At 47.3% G+C, this 18,695-nt stretch overlaps 1 protein-coding gene across 2 annotated transcripts in view; it reads left to right on the top strand.

Annotated features, from left to right (window-relative positions):
- Adcy9 (adenylate cyclase 9) overlaps nucleotides 1-18,695 on the top strand; it is a 116,455-nt gene that overhangs the window by 85,146 nt on the left and 12,614 nt on the right. The window contains exons 4-9 of one of the 2 annotated variants that reach the window (XM_074059466.1): nucleotides 2,514-2,675; nucleotides 3,755-3,972; nucleotides 7,962-8,064; nucleotides 11,720-11,928; nucleotides 15,577-15,736; nucleotides 17,113-17,261. In XM_074059466.1, coding sequence (XP_073915567.1) covers nucleotides 2,514-2,675; nucleotides 3,755-3,972; nucleotides 7,962-8,064; nucleotides 11,720-11,928; nucleotides 15,577-15,736; nucleotides 17,113-17,261 — 1,001 coding nt within the window. The remainder of the gene's footprint in view (nucleotides 1-2,513; nucleotides 2,676-3,754; nucleotides 3,973-7,961; nucleotides 8,065-11,719; nucleotides 11,929-15,576; nucleotides 15,737-17,112; nucleotides 17,262-18,695) is intronic. The other variant, XM_074059467.1, reaches the window with a different exon arrangement.

Below are 18,695 nucleotides of genomic sequence, written 5' to 3'. Positions count from 1 at the left end.
TTTTTGCTTCCTGAGTAGCTGCAATGACAGGTGTGAACCACCATGCCCAGCTTTTATTGGAATCTCTTTTTTTACAGTGGTCTCACAAACTTTTTGCCCGGGCTGGCCTGGAACCTCTATCCTCCTAGTCTTCACCTCTGGGATAGCTAGGATTATACACATAAGCCACAGCTCCTGCCAAACCTACAGTTTTAACTTAGATTAGTGTCTCAATCTATAATGTCTGTCAGTCTGTCCCTACACACCAAGCTGTGTCTCTCCCTTACCTGATCTACCAGTTGGTCCCTAAAATGATCGTTGTGTCCCCAGGAGGAGCAAGTTAGCCACCTCCACCAGCACCAAGGCCAGTTGCTCTCTCCCCCAACCTTCTGGGGTCCTGCTGAGTATGTCTGTTGGACACACTTGCTTCACTTTTCCATTGGGGGCTTTGAGGGTCACTCTGTGTGCTTGGTATTGGAGAGAGTGTGGGGGGGGTGTATGTGGGTGTGTTTCATTTGAGAAGATCAGTGACTCCATTGGCAAAATGTTTTGAAGTTTAACTTAGCCAATACCATGAGATTCTTTAAAATAATTTTATTGTAGTATATTATCAGTTAAAGAGCTATTAGCAAATTTTACCTAGGAGCTAAAATTTGCTCAGATATGTTAGTTACTGATTTTGTGAGCTACTTTAACACATCTGTTTCCATCTTTCAGGTGAATACAAATGTTCAAACCACATGACATCAGATACCTAAACTACGCAGCTCTTTTTAGAAAAAAGTTATTAGCATATATTAATTGTAAAAAGCTGTTCATGACAATAGTCCCATACATACGTATGGTCCCCTTTCCACCCTCTTTTTCCTCCTCCCCCTTCTCCTTCCTCTGGTTCCCCCCAAAAGTTTCCCTTTTATATTATTATTATTATTATTCAGCCTTTATTGGTTGAGATGGGGGTCTCGTGGGCTTTTTGCCTGGTCTGGCCTTGAACCACGATCCTCCCAATCTCTGCCTCCTGAGTAGCTAGGATTACAGCAATGAGCCACTGTTTCTGGCTAGTTTAATAGTTCTTACTGCAAGGAAATTGTCTCTCCGGCTGCAGTTTGTCTTCTTCACTGGAAACATTCCTTGCCATCCCAGTGACAGCTCCTAGGCTGCTTCATCACCTTAATAATACGTCTGATAAGGACGTACAAGTGCCAAGAACTGTGCTCGGCTGTGTACATACTTATTTCAGTTACTCCTTAGAACCTATCTCTAAGAAAAGCGTTTGCCCTCTTATCTTACACATGAGGGGACTGAGATAAAGTGATTGGAGTGGGGTCTCCATGCTAGTAAGTAATTTAGTGACAACTTAAACTCTGGTTTATGAGAAATGGCAGTCTTGCTCTCTCTGCTGCACCTGTCAGATTGAGTTTTACCTTTGCTTCAGCCTGACTTAAGAGGATAGCTCTCTGTCACAGAGGGCTCAAGAACCTCAGCTTTGTTAGTGTTCTAGAATAAGTTGGTGGCTAGTTTCTTTACTTAGTAACTGCTTTGTTGAGATATGACTCATATACAATAAAATTGACTATTTATTTATTTTGGTGGAACTAGGGTTTGAACTCAGGGCTTCATGCTTGCAGAGCAGGTGCTCTACTGCTTGAGCCACACCTCCAGCCTCCCCTAAAATTGACTGTTTTAAAGTGTGCAATCCAGTGTTTTTTAGAATATCCACAAGGAAATGAAACTGTTACCCCAGTTATTTCAGAGCATTTCCATCACCCCTGAAAAATGTCTATCTTAGTGTATTTGGCTACTGTAACAAAATTCCATCAACTAGGTGACTTGTAATCAACAGCAATTTATTCCTTACCATTCTGGAAACTGGAAGTCCAAGAGCAGGATGCCAACAGATTTGATGTCCTGTGAGGGACCACTTTGTGGTTCATAGGTGACCCCTTCTCACAGGATAGAAGTGACGGAGTTCTGGGGGTCTCTTTTATAAAGGCAGTAATCCTAGTCACCTCCCAGAGGCCCCACCTCCTACTACCATCACCTTGGGAATTAGGATTTTGCATGAATTCACTCTCCATCCCCTATTCCCCTCACCCCTGGCAACTACTAATTTGCTTTCTATCTCTATGGAGCCACCTTCTCTGGACATGTCATGTAGATGGCATCACACCATATGTGGCCTTTTGTGTCTCACTTTTTTCATTAAGGACAGAGTTTTCAAGTTTCTCTGTGTTGTTGCATGCCCTCACTTCATTGTTTTTGAGATGAATGCGACCCCTTTCTACAGCTAACCCACAGTTTATTGACATCGGAGTTTCCGCTCTGGCTGTTGTGGACAATGCTGCTCTGCCTGTTTCCATCTTCACTTTGCCAGTTCACTGTTAGCTCCTCCCTGAGTGGCCCAGTAAGCCTTCCATTTTGGTCATGACATTCCTGTGTGACAGAAAATGACAACAACACTGACGGACTTGTTTGAATTGCATGTCATGGTGATGTTTCCTGGCGTGTTCCTACGGACTGTGTTTTTCTTATAGACTTGCTCTTCATGTGGAATCACATTTGCTCCCAAATCTGAAGCTGGTGCAGAAGGAGGAGCTGTGCAAAATGGCTGTCAAGACGAGCCCAAGGCCAGCACCAAGGTAACAAGCTCATGGCTGTTGTTCCTGTCAGTTCCTCTCCTGGCGCATCCACCTAAGGTGACATTCCTGTCTCGTCAACTTCTTAGTTCTGAGCATAACTCCTCTTAGGTAATAGCATTCCATACCTTCTAGTCTTTGGGTTTTGAGGACAGGATGGCAGGGCTGAGTAGCGTATGTGCTGTATAGCATATGTAAGGCCCTGGTTCAGTCCCCACTACCCACTACAAGAGAGAGAGGAAGGGTGGGACTAGGGGAGGGACTGGAGGGGGAGGGAGGGAGGAAGAGAAAAAAAGGGGAAGGGTGGGGGAAGGAGGGAGAACAGTATAGAGAGTCAACCCTAACCCAAGTGAAGTAAAATGATTGAACGAATGATTATGGGCTGAACAGCCTCCTTCAGGACCAATAAGTTTTAAGACACATGAGTTAGAGTGGTGAGAGGATTTGTGGACTGGAAGCCTGATTCAACATAAGGTAGAATTCAGATGTGCAAAGAGAAGAAGGGCCTCTTTCAAGTGAGAATCACACTCCTCAGAGAGGCTGGAGGCAGGGCAGCAACAGGGAGGCTGCTGGAAAACAGAGCTTAGAGACCTAGGCAGGACCAGAGTGGAAAGCAGAGTAGAGCCTGAACCTGAGCACTACAGTAAGACTTCGAGGCACGATCTCTGTCATTCTCCAATCCCCAGCATCTGCCAAAGGACTTGTGTGTGCAGGTCAGCCCATTTACTTGAAGCCACAGAGGCCCCCAAAACACAAGCTGCTATTAATCCACCTGCTTCTGAGTGCTGCACTGGCAGCCTGGGTTTCCTTTCCCTGGACCCCTCCTTGCCCCAGACCTTCCTGCAGCTCCCTAGAGCCCTAGTTCTGTGTAATCAAGCTCCTGACCCTCAGCCCTCCCACAACATCACTGTTCTGACTCCTGACAAGCTGGAGATGCCCTTCCAAAGCAGATTCACAGGGGAAGCAGGCTAGTAGAGAGGTAGGTGGAGGCAGATTTGCAGGCAAGGTCCCTCAGACAGGTCAGGGCATCCAGCACTTAAGGCAAGGGCTTCAGAATGGCATGGGGTCAGGTGGGACTCAGCAGTGCTCTAGTCCCCTACTTCACTTCTCGTGCTTGCTTCCTCTTTGTCTTGAGGCAGGCTTCTGGAGGGCCCAACTCCAAAACCCAGAATGGACTTCTGAGCCCTCCTCAGGAGGAAAAGCTCACCAATAGCCAAACCTCCCTGTGTGAGATCCTGCAGGAAAAAGGTCGGTGGGCAGGTGTGAGCTTAGACCAGTCTGCCCTCCTTCCACTGAGGTTCAAGAACATCCGTGAGAAAACCGACGCCCATTTCGTGGACGTTATCAAAGAAGACAGGTAAGACGGGGCCATCGCAGAGTGGTGAAGGGTCGCAGAAGTAGCTCTCGCTTTCTGAGTTGCCTTATCCTTGCATTTGTCCTCCATTGTCATTATACAAACTTATTTATTTTTATTCTGAAGTAATTTGAAACTTAAAAATGTGCAAAAATACTATGTATAATTCCTTTGTATTCTGCCTAGTCTACCAATTTTTAACATTAAGTCTGTTTTATCCCTCTTTCCTCCATTCTCCTTTCTGTATGAAATTTATTTTGTTTCTTCCTGAATCATTTGGCAGTATGGTGGCTATATCGTCTTTACCCTTTCACACTGCATTTCCTAAAAACAGGGATGTTGTTTTACATAACTCATTGCCAAACTCAGGGAATTTAACATTGATGTGATGTCCAGTCTAACTCACTGTCGGTATTCCAGTTCTGTCAGATGATCCGACACTCCCTCCAGCCCAGAATCGTCTGGGAGCACATGTTGCTTCCTTTAGTTGTCAGGCCTCTTTTGTCTGTGTGTGTGTTGTTGGTGACTGAACTCAGGGCCTCACACTTGCGAGGCACTCTACCACTTGAGCCTCTCCGCCAGCCCCTCTTTAGTCTTTTTCATCTGAGACAGTTCCTCAGCCCTGCTTTGTCTTTCATGATGTTGCTATTTTTAGAAATTACAGGCCAGTTCTCTTACAAAATATTCTGAGGCTGGATTTGTGTGACATTTCCTTATGATTAGATTCAGGTTCTGTGGCTTTGGCCCTCAGGGTGTTGCATCCAGAGGCACATGGTGTACATTTGTCCTCATTAGTGATGATAATCTTGATTAACCAATCGAGGTGTCACCAGTTCCTCTATGGTGATTATTTTCTCCTTATGCCTAATAAGCCATCTGTGGGAAGATACTTTAATATCTTGTACTTATCCCACTCCTTATCAGACTTCCTTACTTTAATATCCATTGATAAGTCTTGCCTAAAACAGTCTTTACTGTGATGGTTCAAATCAGTGAGTTCCAGTTCCAGCACTGCCAGCACACTTGTCATTTGGTGCTCAGCCTCCACTGGAAGGAAGAACCCTCTTCATTTGCTACTTTATCATCCATCTGTTATTAACTTGAACTCATGCACTCCTCTTTTATTTCCTGGACTATAATCCATCCTTGTGCTTTTTATATTTGGATGCTCAAGTCTAGCCAGCAAGATATGCCCTCATGCTGGCTCCTGGGGTCCTTTGACATGGCCCCTCATTTGTTTGGGGAGTTCCCTTATTTTTTCAGCACAACAGAGTATTTCAGGATTACTTTATATGTTCCCTGCCCCTGCTCAGGGATTAGCCTTTTCTCCAAGGAGCCTCCTTTTAATGAGAAATGGTTTTAGATGTATTAGCTATTAATGGCTACCGTTGTTGTAGTCCAAGAGCATGCTCTGTGCGATTTCACGTCCTTTCACATTAATTGTGGGACTCTTTTTTTATGGCCTCATGTATGGTCTATTTTGGTGAACAAATCATTTGCACTTGAAAAGAGTGTATATGCCATGTGTAGTGATACAGCCTGTAATCTGTAATCCCAGCACTGGGGAGATTAGGGCAGGAAGATCACAAGTACAAAGCCATCCTGGGGTACGTAGTGTGTTCAAGGCCAGCCAGATCCTGTCTCAGAAATTCAAGGGCTGGGGATGTAGCTCAGTGGTAGAATGTTTGCCTACCATGCATAAGGCCCTGGATTCATTTCCCAGCACTGCTGGGAGAGAGAGAGAGAGAGAGAGAGAGAGAGAGAGAGAGAGAGAGAGAGAGAGAGAGATTGATTCTGTATTTGTAGAATGCTGTGATCAGTTAAGTCCAGGTCGTTAGTAGTATTGTTCAGATTATCTGTATCTTCACTTATTTCCTGTATATTATTCTATCAGTTATTGAGAGAAAAGCATTACAATCTCCAACTGTGATCTGGGGATTCAGTTCAGTTGTAGCTACACCCTCAGACCACAGTTTAGCGGTTGCTCTAGGAGTTTCAGATATACATCCTTAAATTTGTTATAGACTTCTAGAGTTAATATTGTATCACTTCATTTTAAATGAATATGTCTTATAATATAGTTCCATCACTCCCTTCTTAGTCCTTATGCCATAGTTGTCATGTATTCCATTACATATGCTATAAACCCCAGCCTCTTAATTCCAACCTCTCATAATCTTGAATTGTTCCCCATTGATTGCTTTGCTGTTGAGTATGGTTAGGTTTCCAATCTCCGTGTGGCTTATGACTTTGGGTTGTGTTATGGATATTATGTATGGTGCCTAGAAAGTCTCATTTTGCAATACTCTTCTGAAAAGTAAATTTTTTCTTATTTCAACTGTTAACTTTCTGAATTCAAACTCCAAACTCTGCTCCCTGTTCTTTCAGCATTACCTGGGCTGCTTGGAGTGTGCCGTGCATGTGTGTATTTCAAGAGTCAGCCAGAGATTTAAGCAGTTTATATGCAGAATTTGGGGTTCTCCTTCTCTGGTTGTCTCCCTTCTAATATTTACAACTTCATTCTCCGTCTGTGGTCACCCAAACTGTACTTTCTAGTCTCTTGTTTCTTTTCTTTTTTGAGACAGGGTCTCACTATGTAGTCCAGGCTTGCCTGGAACTCATATCCCTCTGCCTCCACTTCCTAAGTGCTGGGATGACAGGCATGCCCAACTCCACTACTATGGCATTTCTGTCCAAGTTTTAGCCACCCTGCATACGGTGCTGACTAATACCTGTTTTCAGGCCAAAAACAACAACAAAGGTGAAAAATAGGAAAGGTACCTAGTGCTGTTCCCTTCTTCCAAGGGTGACTCCCCTCCATTCTCTGCCAGCCCTGGTCACTGTTCTGTGCCTCCTGGCAGTTGTTTGTATGTTTTTTTCCCAAAGTTTATAGTTGCTTTCTGTAAAAGGAGTGGTTCAAAATGAGCTGTACTATACACCTTCCCAGAAGTGTAACCTCCCAATATTAACTTAAAAGGAGCAGTACAGCTTGTAGCAGCATTGGTTCAGCCACTGAGCTGCTAGAATGTGGCTATTGCACGTCCTCCCCTGGCCGTTTTGTTGTTTTCCCCTCTGTCCTACTTCCTGAGTAGAAGGGAGGAGAGAGGGCCGACATCAGGGACATTTTCTCCCCTGTAAGTCTGAGATGGCCATAAGTTATTACAGGAAAGGAGTCCATTGTGCAGCAAGGAAAAGAGTGCAGCTATGGGGTCCTACTGTGTGTCAGGCACGTGCCAGACTCCTGTGCGTTCTATCTGACTTCACGCTAACGGCCACTGTACAAGGGAGAGAAACTGCATACCCACATTTGCTGTCTGAAGTCATGCCAATGTTCCTTTAAATTTATTATAACTTTCTGGCTTATGAAAAGGATATTGCTATTTGTTGGCAATTCTTGAAAAATGAGAGTCACGTAAGGCAGATTTGACTTCTCTGCTATTGAAATCATTGAGCTCTGTCATCTTTCAGGTCTGCCAGCAATCCACATGTGCACAGCAGCGCTACAGTTACACTGACTCTAAATACCATTTGCAGCAGCAACCTGTTAGCTTTACAGTGGCATTTGCTGTCGGTACCCTAGGTGGGAGGGCAGCTGCTTCTGAGTTGTTTTCATTTGAAGGATCCAAATCAACATAAGCGCTCTCAGTACGGGGATCTGCTGGTTCTTCAGAAAACGTCATTTCACAGGGCAAAAGAGCTGCCTTCGCAGTCCTCGAATCCTAGATATGAGGAATATGTTTTCAAAAGCGGGGCCTAATGATGTGTGTTCTGGGCATTCTTTAATGGGGTGAAACATAACATGCAATTATGTCTAGAAACACAAGGACATATGTTTCTGCAAGGAGCAGTCAAGCAGTGCCTATCACATGGTGACTTTCAGAGGCAGTTTTTGTGATGTGCTCATTGAATGGTGTTTTGGTAGCTAAATGTGATTTTCTGATACGTCAATTGTGCTATAAGTATTGATGGATTACATTTGTTGTGTCTTCCAGCCTGATGAAAGATTACTTTTTCAAGCCTCCCATCAATCAGTTCAGTCTGAATTTCCTGGATCAGGAGTTGGAGCGATCATACAGGACCAGCTACCAGGAAGAGGTGAGTTCTCTCTGCAACAACAGAAATCTGTCGTCTCACAGATCATTCACTTTGTTTTGTACTTTAGCAAGTGACAGGAAAATGAAAACTAATGTGGATTTCCCACAATCAGTGAGCCTGAAGTTGCAACTGTGTATAAATTTATCTTTGCCAAGGACACATTCTGTGGTCCTTTATCCTAAAGCCAAGCCTAGTTATCTCCAGGCCTTTCCTCCGTAGCTGGTGTTTCTGGGCCCCTGTAGCTGTCTCCAGTTCTTGAGCCTCACTTCTCTCCCCTGTGGCTTTCATCCCCCTGAAATGTGTCCACATTCCACAACACTCAGCCTTGTGTTCCCTCTACCCCACCACTGCCTTAATTCGTGTTGTCCTGGACCTTTCAGTCATAACATACATGGTTTCCTCTAAGAAACTCTCTCTGGTCCCAGCTGAATTTTGCTTCTCCTATGTCATTTTTCTTCTTCCCATCTACCCCACTTTGGAGTCCGGTGTACAAAAGTATATACCCGCCCCAGCCCAGGATCAAAAAAGTTTTCGGTCAAAGTCCACTTGTGTGTTCTGCAGAACTCTAGGTCTGTTATGTCCAGGCACTGGCTCAGGTGCTAGAGAGACCGTGGTGAATCAGAGAAAGCCAATTTGTGCCTCACGGGTTGGAGGTCCTACCTTCTATTAACCCCCAAGGGACAGTGAATACCGTTAACCTCAGTTAATCAGTCCTCCCATGGCCTCCCAGGGCGGCTGGCTGGTGGCCTGTGAAATCATGCTCACAAAAGCCTTTGCAGATGCTTATGAGTGTCCTATATTTTCCAAGAGAAAGCCAAGGATAAGAAAGGATAAGTAGGTGACCCACAATTCCATAGAGAGGGCTGGACCTGTCTGACTTCAAGGCTAGGCATCTCAGCCACTCCTCATGCTGTGCTGTAGAGCCTCCCATACAGAAGGCATGTGTGGTGCCTTCTTCTAGGTGCTGGGATAAAGAGATGAAAGGTGCACTCTGACAGCAGAGCTGAAGGTCCAGTAATTGCCCTGCAACCAGATAGTGAGGTAGCAGCCCCACATAGAGGGCTTAGAGGAAGGTAACCACCAAGCCCACTTCAGTGGGAAGACCAGGAACTAACCAAATGAGGGAAGGAGGGAGCATTCCAGAGAGGAGGCAGCCCAGTAAACCTTAGAGACACAGAACAGTCAGGTCCAGCAAGTTGCAGATGCTTCTGAGGGGTGATGGGGTGGGCGTGGTAAAAGGCCAAAGGCCAGAAAGGAGCAGGAAATGTCTCCATCAGACTGTGTTTTATACAGAACATGGAACTGAGTTGTAGAAGGGGACAGAGAATGGACAAGATAGGTGGGAAGATGTTACTGAGTGCAGGACAGATCCAAAGCAGGGCCAGGGGGTGAGGGGAAGAGAGACAGGAGCAAGGAGCTTCCAAGCTAGCTGCACATTAGGCCCTCACTATTCTCAGTGCTCTGCATGGTGTTTCTTGTGTAAGCATTGCCACTCATAAGGTGCAGCACTGATTTTATCCCTGCTCTCAGCAAGGACACTGAGGCACAGGCAGACTGGGTAACAGGCACAAGACATCAGTAAGTAGTAGTAGGGCTGGGCTCTGAGCCCAGGCAGCCAGACTGCAGGGCCATGCTCTGATGACTTGGAGCCTAACTAAATGTGGGCAGTAAGATACTGCAGGCCAGCCACCCACATCCAGTTTGGATGGCACTGTCCCAGGTCAGGGCCTGACATGGACAGCAATGGAGTCACAGGGATGGAGTGGGCCCAGGGATCCTTTGTATCAGGTTTATGAATGAACCCAAAGGGAAAATGGGCAGAAGGGAGAGGCCAAGCCAAGGAGGTGAGTCCGGGATGCCTGACCCAAAGCAGCACAGCAAGAGAGACTATAAAGGAGATGGAAGGGGGCCTGAGTCCAGAGTCTAAGAAGGGGTTTGTTGGCACCAGAAACTCCTGTGTAAGAGGAGACCAGCCATACAAGGGTCTTCTCTAGTCATACATGTTAGACCTTTGACATCACCTCTTTCAACAGTAATCCCTGCAGCATTTCTCAGAATCCCTAAAGCAAGGCATGTGGGGCCTTTGCCCTCCGGGCCAGGAATTGGGAAAGTCAAGAAACCTTGGTGTTCAGTGTGAATGAACGTCCCCTCACTTGCTGCCCTGATGGGGCCTCACAGCAGGCCCTGTGCCTCCTGGCTGAGCCCTGGCTGCAATCCCACAGTGGTAGATGGAGCCCCAAAGAGATCAACGACGTATATGTGTCTATGCAGGGGAGTCAATGTGGGCAGCCTTACCAGATTCCCAGGCTTTCTGCCAGACCTTCAGAAGTTAGGACCAGGCACAAGGACAGTATCAGAGCCTCTGAGTTCCTTGGATGGGATTCAGAACCCAGTCCTGCCCCCAGGTTGCTTGGGCAGGTCCAGGACAACATCAGGGCTGATTAGTGACCTCAGCCCCATGTCTGAGCTCCCCCTTCTCTCATCTCATCCAGCTCATGGGGCCTGGCTGGGATAGGGGCACCAAAACCAGTTTGTCTGAAAGGAGCACACACCAGACCCAGGACAAGGTACAGACCTCTCCTTCCCACACACCTCCAGTCCCACCCTGCTCCAAGCTCTGCTTGGGTTGCCAGAGATTGCAAGGCTGAGTGGAAGGCAACCTCAGTGGTTTTCCCCTCTTTTTTCTCACCATGGATCCGGGTATGTGGCCCCCAGGAAGGGTCCAGGCACACACAGGAATCAGCTCATCATCTGCTCTGTGACCTTGGGGTTGCCACCTCTCCTTGGCCTGCACACCAACATCGGCAGAGTAGCATTTCCTCCTCCTTGGGTTGTTGTGAGCATTGACTGAGTTCGTTAGCTGAGATCATGGCTCTGAAGGGCCCACACAGAGCTGGAATTAGTCATCTCTCAGATATGTACATGTCTTAGCTATTTCCTCCCCCCTTGATTCCCTAACAGGCTGATGGAGTGGCTCAAGTGGCAGAGCACCTGCCTAGCAAGTGCAAGGCCCTGAGTTCAAACCCCAGAACCACCAAAACCGAAAGAAGTCCCTTAATTCCCTAACAGCACGTGCATGGCTTTTCATTGTACTTCACATGCCCTCCTGCATGTCCTGTTGCTGTCCCTTCCCACATTCAAGCTGCAAGCTCCCCCATGGGGGCTGGTTTACATCCACCCCTGCACCCAGCACACAGGCCAGGCAGGCTCAGATGAAGTCTCTCTTGCTGACAGCTGTGTGCTCTCATTCTGCCTATGGGAGCTCTTCTCTGCTGCTGCCAAGTGGTGAAGCCAGCATTCACATCCCCTAACCTTGGACCCAGCTGTTCCAGGGACAGTTGCAGCATTTGCTGCCACTCGCTTGCCTATACAGATATGAACTCATTGACTCTGCCAGGCAGTAACTCACCTTTCAGGCTCAAAATGTAATGTGTCTACATGAACATACTGTTTTGTAATTGATTTCTGTGTGACCCTGGACAAGTTTCTTAACCTCTCTGTGCCTTAGTTTTCTCATCATTACACAGGGCAATCAACAGCAAGGTGATGGCTCACCTACTGGCTGGTCTGCAGTAGGCAGGCCCTGGGAAGTCATTGCTAATTTTGCCACCTGTAGTGAAGTCAGTTCATCCCAAGTCCCTCCCGCTCCAAACAGGTCATAAAGAATTCTCCTGTGAAGACATTCGCCAGTGCCACCTTCAGCTCCCTCCTAGATGTATGTCTGTCCACAACGGTATTCCTGATTCTCTCCATCACTTGCTTCCTGAAGTATGGGGCCACTGCCATGCCTCCCCCGCCTGCCGCCCTGGCTGTCTTTGGCGCAAACCTACTGCTGGAGGTGCTGTCCCTTGTGGTGTCCATCAGGTGAGCACCGGCTGCAGCTGCAGGGGCCGCTCTGCAGCGCTTAGCCTTTAGCTCCCTCTTCTGGCTCCTGACTGTGGCACAACGGCCAAGAGTCCAAAGCCAGCTGTCCTTCTGAGCTAATATTTCTGGAGGCCAGGCTTCATTTCCTCCCCCAACCCTACTTCAAAGCACCATCCTTGCAGACACTGGCCCTGGCACAGTTGGGACCCACTTGCTAGGGAGGGTTAGTGCCCTCAGCAGCCTGGCTGCCACAGCTCATCCCCAGATTCCCTAAACCAGAGATTAAGAGACGTGGGAAGACAGGAATGAGAAAGGGAGGAAGAAGAGGGAGACGTGCTTAGGGAACAAATGCCTGGTAGGCGCCTCTTCTAAACATCAGAGGAAATCGCAGGTGTCAGTCTTCTGAGAACTTTATTAACTATGACACCAAAGGCAGAAGCAACAAGAAAAATAGATAAACCGGACTTTATCAAAATTTAAAACTTTCGTGCTCTGCAGAACACCATGGAGAAAGTGAGGGGACCCATAGAGTGGACCACATCTATGACAAGGGTCTAATACCTAGTGTGCAAAGAACTCCTGCAGCTCAGTAATTTTAAAGAGCCCATTTTAAAGAGACAAAGGACTAGTCTGAGGAAGCTCACAGTTCTCATCTTTGCTGACCAGGTGCGGATTCCTGGTGCATTCCTCTTAAAGGTACACTGATCATTCCTGCTTCGTGGGTACCACACCAGAGGGTCTTTGCACCACAACCACTTTACCCAGTCTTGTCACATCCAATAGGACAGTCTCTCACCTGGCAAAGTCCACAAGTAATTGCTCCCAGGATCTGGGGCTAAAACAGAAATGGGGAGAAGCCTTGACTGTGAGTTTCTGCTACTCTTACCCATTATCTCAGTGCAGAAAAAAAAAATAACAGTGTGGATCTGGCCCCGAGGCTTCCAAATAAGTTTCTCCTATTGGGAGTGGGCTGGCTGGGATACCTGCCTCGATTCCTCCATCCTGAAGGCCTCTGCGGCTCTGTGCCAGGCCTTTCTCCACTGCAGAGGCCACACCCTCTTCTCTGGTTGCAATTGTGCTATGGCATATCTCTGCTGTCTCCCAGTTCCCCACCAGGATCAAGCCACCACCCACAGCAAGCCACCCTGTCTGGCTACCTCTCCTCCCTGTCACAGCCCCCACCCCTCACCTGGGCACAGGGTCCCATTCCCAAAGAAAGTGCTTGCACTCAAGTTCTGCTTCTGCGGAACTCAAGCTAAGACATCCATTGGCCCCTAGTTAGTTTTTCTTTTATTTTTGTGGTGGTATGGGGGTCTGAACTCAGGGCTTCGTGCTTGCAAGGCAAGTACTCTGCTACTTGAGTCATGCTTCCAGCCCAAAACAAGGGGTGAGTTGACTTTATTTTTTGTTTTTTATTTTTTTGGTGGGACTAGGGTTTGAACTCCGGGCTTTGCACTTGCAGAACAGGCACTTGTGGCTTGAGCCACACCTCCAGTACAAAAAGGCTTCCCTGACAGGGGAGCGAACCCAGGCCATGGCGGTGAAGGCTTTGAATCCCAACTACTTTTTAAAATGAGCCTTATTGTGACAGTTCACATACAATATACTCACACATTCAAGTGCAGAATTCTGTGAATTCTAGCAAATTTACAGAGCTGTATAAACATACCATGATATATTTATAAGACATTTCCCCATCACCCCCAAAAGAATCTCCTTACCCACAGATAGTCGCTCCCCCATCCCCACCCTCCCGTCCCCTTCCCCTCCAGTTTCTGTCTAATTCAGGGCACGTAGGTCCTGGTCTCCTGACGCTGCCATTGTCTCCATACCTTCTTACTTTTAACCCATTAGCGTTAACCCTACTCCTTTGGACCCAGTTCCAAAAAATCTAGGCTAACTAGACTCAGATGCTGAAGGCTGCAGGTGGTTGCTGGGCCATTGGTAAGTGAGGCGGCCACTCTGCTCCTGCCTGAGCACTGGGGTGACTGAGTTCAGCTTGCCAGCAATTGTCATAGCCTAGGAGAGGTTGAGACCTTGAAAGGTTTCCTTTGGCCCCTCTGAGGTCCCTGTTTATATCCCATATCAAGACCTATACTGTGAAATATGTAGGTCCCCAGGGAACCAGTTCTGCATCTTCCTCTGTGACGTCAGGGTGCCGCCTGCCTTACCCAGAAGGCTTTCTGCACCTTAGCCCAGTTCTCTTTCCTCCACTCCAGCCCCAGGCAAGCTTGAGACCATGCTGGTCTCACCTTCAGGATTCTGTGGTTTTGTTTCTTTTGTTTCACAAAGAAACCCCAACATCCCCATCTTCTGGCTGGGACTCAGCTCCTTCTGTTCCCCCTTTTAGGGCCTGTTGTCCTGCCTTGTGAGCAGATTTGTGGCTGTTCTTAAAGATACCCCAAGGCCTCCATTATTCTCTAGATGTCACAGTTAGGCTGCACCTCAGCTGTGTGGGCAACGCAAGAGAGTCAGGAGTTCCTGGCCGCTGACCACAGATTCAGGACCAAAGGCCTGGATCCTGGCCATGTGCAAGGGGTCCTTGCACTGATGAATCACAGCAGCGGCTCCTGGCCTCTCCAGAAGCAAAGGCAGTGGACTTGAGACAAAGTCCATGACTCTCTTCCAAAAGGACCCCCAGTGCCTCTTTTCTGTGTCCCACTGCTGACCCCACCCTAATTCAGGGAGCCTCCTGCTTAGCCAAGACCCATCCTCTCCTCACCCATGGCTCCCAGACCACATATTCAGCTCCCCAGACTCATGAGAAGAGTTTTATCACATTAATATCATTCTCCTGGTTGTAGCGCTGTCACTGAAATGTGCAGGAGAAATGAAAGAAAATCGCTTAAAAAACACAGTTACTTCACCTGGTCCATGCCAGGGTACTGCTGCTGGGAAACAACAGAGTCATTTGCTGTTTCCCTCACGCTCACGATCCCCACTGCAAATGTGAGCAACCCTTGATGTCCCAAGTGAAATAAAGGACAGTCTTCACTGGGTCTGCAGAGGAGTTGCAATCCTGGAAGAGTCATGCGTTTGCACCTCCCAAACTTCTGTTTGTACACAAAAACATACTTGGGTCCTCGGCTGGGATGTTGTTGGCAGGACTCTTACCTCTGTGGGCCCCAGGCGTGTGTAGCAGTTGTGTGGGATGCAAGGCAGAGCTCCACTGTGTGGCCCTTGCCTGTGCCTGCAGGCCATTCCCATCCCCAGCTCTGTCCAGCTCTGTTAGGAGCAGCCCTCCACCTTTATGACCACAAAGAGGCCCCAGAGATCACCTCCAGAATGGCCCTATTCAAGATCTCCTGCCCCAGAAGCAGGTGGGAACAGGTAACTGGATGGTAGCCTCACAGTAGGCTTCACTGTTAACTAGTCTTACATGCCCCTTTGAGCCTACAGAGACATAAGCTTGGCTCTTGACAAGCACATTTTACCACAATGCAACTGGTGACCTTAGAGGCAGGTAAAGTGAACTGAGTGGGGCCAGTTCATTTTGCTTTTTCCAAGTGTGAGGGATGTAGAGCCTGCTGCACTCACCCCCTTCACCCCCTGGGCCAGCAGCAGCACAGGACAGTGGAGGGAACTGAGGCTATCAGTCCTGGTGAGCTCACCATGGGCCCCTCTGCTCCCCTCCCCCCTCTGAGCCAGGATGGTGTTCTTCTTGGAGGACGTCATGGCATGCGCGAAGCGGCTACTGGAATGGATCGCTGGCTGGCTTCCTCGTCACTGCATCGGGGCCATCCTGGTATCCCTGCCTGCCCTTGCTGTCTACTCACACATCACCTCTGAGTTTGAGACAAACATACATGTAAGTAATGGCTGGCCATCTTATTTTCATGCTCTCTAGGCTACACAACCTCCCTCCCTCTCTTTAAACAAGCCTGGTCACTTAGGACAGTGATTTAAATACAGCCCCTTAACCAGCCGCACTCTGTGAGTGCCTCCAGCTTGTCTTTCAGAACATGGCAACGTGGACTTGCCACTGCCACACTGGGAAGATTCCCCAGTGGACATGAAGCCTTTTCAACTTTTTTCAGTCTCTACCAAGTCTCAAATCAGTTACAAACCGTCCCTGCCTTTCCATGGTTCAATTTTCAAGTTTTTGACTTCATACAACCATTTCAATTCTGACTTTCAGTGGCACACTCAGTCAGTTACACTGGGTAGTCAACACTTGATTGCCAAAGGGCTTGGTGTTGGATTACTTCACCCAACTGTAGGCTCATGCAGATATTCTTGAGCAGTTAGGGTCGACTAGACTAAGCTATGACATTCGGTAAATTAGTGACATTAGTGGTATTAATTGCGTACGATCGTTTTGTTTGTCACTTTTTCTTTTTTTTTTGGTGGTACCGGGGTGGACTCTGGGCCTTGCACATGATAGGCCGTGTTCTACACTGCGCTGTGCCCCAGTCTGACTATTTACATTTGTGTTGGGCTCGTTGGGTGTAACCCAACTGTAAATCGAGTGGCATTTGTGTTTTTCTTCATTCTTTACAAAGAAACATCTGTCTCATGTTTCCAAATGATACAAGACAATGTGCCAGCCAGTCTGTAGGAGTAATTGACTTGCACCTGGATCAGCTGCCACTGTTCAAGGAAGGAGTTTTAAGTTAAGCTGCGTGAAGTGCGAGCGAACTCTGCTGTGTGGGTTATGTCTTTGGTGTGAGTCGGGTGATGTGAGCAGCTGGGCTCATTGCATTTGATGCTCTGACACCCACAGAGCATTAAGTGCCTACTCACAGTAGGGACGTTAAGGAGAGGCGTTTGGGAGACAACTGATCCCAAGGTGGTAGGTCCCCAGTGGGGGGCAGCTTCCCTTTCTTTTTTTTTTTTCTTTTATTATTCATATCCAGCTTCCCTTTCTTTCCACCAAAATGATGTGTGCCATTTCCACACACTTGGAGGAGAGTTTTCATACCAGTGTGAACTTATAGCTAAAGCACTGGATCATGAGTCTAAAAATGTGCAGTCTGTCCTTGAAACCACTGGTTAGCCAAACATAAGAGCTACTGCACATAGACGGGCCAGTTGGTGATGTCAGAAATGGCAAAGTTTGATATTAAACAGAGACATGGGCAGGTGAGCAGGTCCTCTTGTCTGGGATGCTCCACTCAGGTGGGATGTGGGAGCAATGCACAGGGAGAAGGGGACGGGCTGTGCTAATGTTGGCTTCTCTTGCAGTTCACCATGTTCACTGGCTCAGCTGTGCTGGTGGCTGTCGTCCACTACTGTAACTTCTGCCAGCTCAGCTCCTGGATGAGGTCCTCCCTTGCCACCATTGTGGGGGCCGGCCCGCTGCTTCTGCTCTATATTTCCCTGTGCCCAGACAGGTACGTGACTGGAACCCTGAACTCACAACCACTTTGCGGTGCTGCTTCAGGCTCAGCTGAGTTTTCATGTGAGCACTGATTCCCTCCCCATTGGCAGGTGGTGATGGCCTGAGATAGCTTCCAGCATACATCATTTCAACTGCCCTGGGAAAATACACAGTAGAAAGCATCATTTATAACAGCATACTACATGTTGAGCATCCCTAATCCGAAAATCTGAAATCCAAAATGCTGAGAAATCTAAAGCATGTTGAGCATCGCCATGACACCAGAAGGCCTGGTGGTTCAGTATGCACAAAATTATTCAAAATATTGCATACAGTTATCTTTAGGCTGTGTGTACAACACACACACACGCACACACACACACACATACCTATAAGAGAGATATATATGAAACATAAACAAATTTTGTGTTTAGACTTGGTTCCTATCCCCAAAATGTCTCTATTTGTCTGCAAATATTCAGAAATTCAAAATACGTCTGCTCCAAACATTTTGGGTAAATGATGGTCAATATGTGTATATATCAATATAGATGTCCTTGGGTGACTGCCCTGGAAGATATAATGTAGTGTAGCACACTTGAATTTACTTGTACAAGTAAGTTGAAATCTAAGTAAGATCTGAGGCCATGTCACACAACACAATCAGGACAATGAAAGAGCAGAAGGAAAGCCGAGCATGATGACTCACGCCTGAAATCTCTGCACTCAGGAGGATCCCAAGCTTGACTGCAGCCTGGGCTGCATAACAAGAACCAATCTTAAAAAAAAATGAAAAGAACTCACACACACACACACACACACACACACACACACGAAAGTTAGAGCAGATGTCCAGGTTGGCACAGAGATGAAAAGAATGCTGTTCTAACCTTCCTCAAAGTAGGTTGCTGTTCCAAGACGGGCTAGATATTGTTGGAGTGGAGGAAGTGACAGTCTTGACCTGGCTCTTATTGTAAATGAGAGCGGTCCCCATGTTATGACATGAGACCCAGGAAGAAGGAGCCTTCAGGGACATCTGTCTTTGATCTTGAAGTCCCTCCACATCCAAGGGAGTGAGGTTCAGTCTCTGGGACTCCATGGCCTTCAGACTGTGGCTGGCAGGTGCTGAGGAGTAGAGAATGCAGACAAAGAAACAGGCATCCAGGTTCTCTGGGGACAGGATCAGCTCTCATTTGAGATTTTTACCACAAAAATCTTAAAAATAAAAATATACGAGATGGCAATGAGGAGGCCCGGGAGCTTGCTCTTCCGTGGGCTCCACTAATTGAATAGTGTTGGTTCTCAGTTTGTTAAAGGGAGTCTCAAATTGCCTGTTGCACATCTGCAACTGGTTTTGTGGCTTTTAAGCTTTGTCAACTTAATATGTAATTGGAAATACAGTAACTCCTTGGGCAGCAGAATGCACAGAGTGAGAACTTTATGTAAA

The sequence above is a fragment of the Castor canadensis genome, chromosome 17 (assembly GCF_047511655.1).
Source record: "Castor canadensis chromosome 17, mCasCan1.hap1v2, whole genome shotgun sequence".
NCBI lineage: Eukaryota > Metazoa > Chordata > Mammalia > Rodentia > Castoridae > Castor > Castor canadensis.
This window is presented reverse-complemented; position numbering and strand designations above follow the sequence as displayed.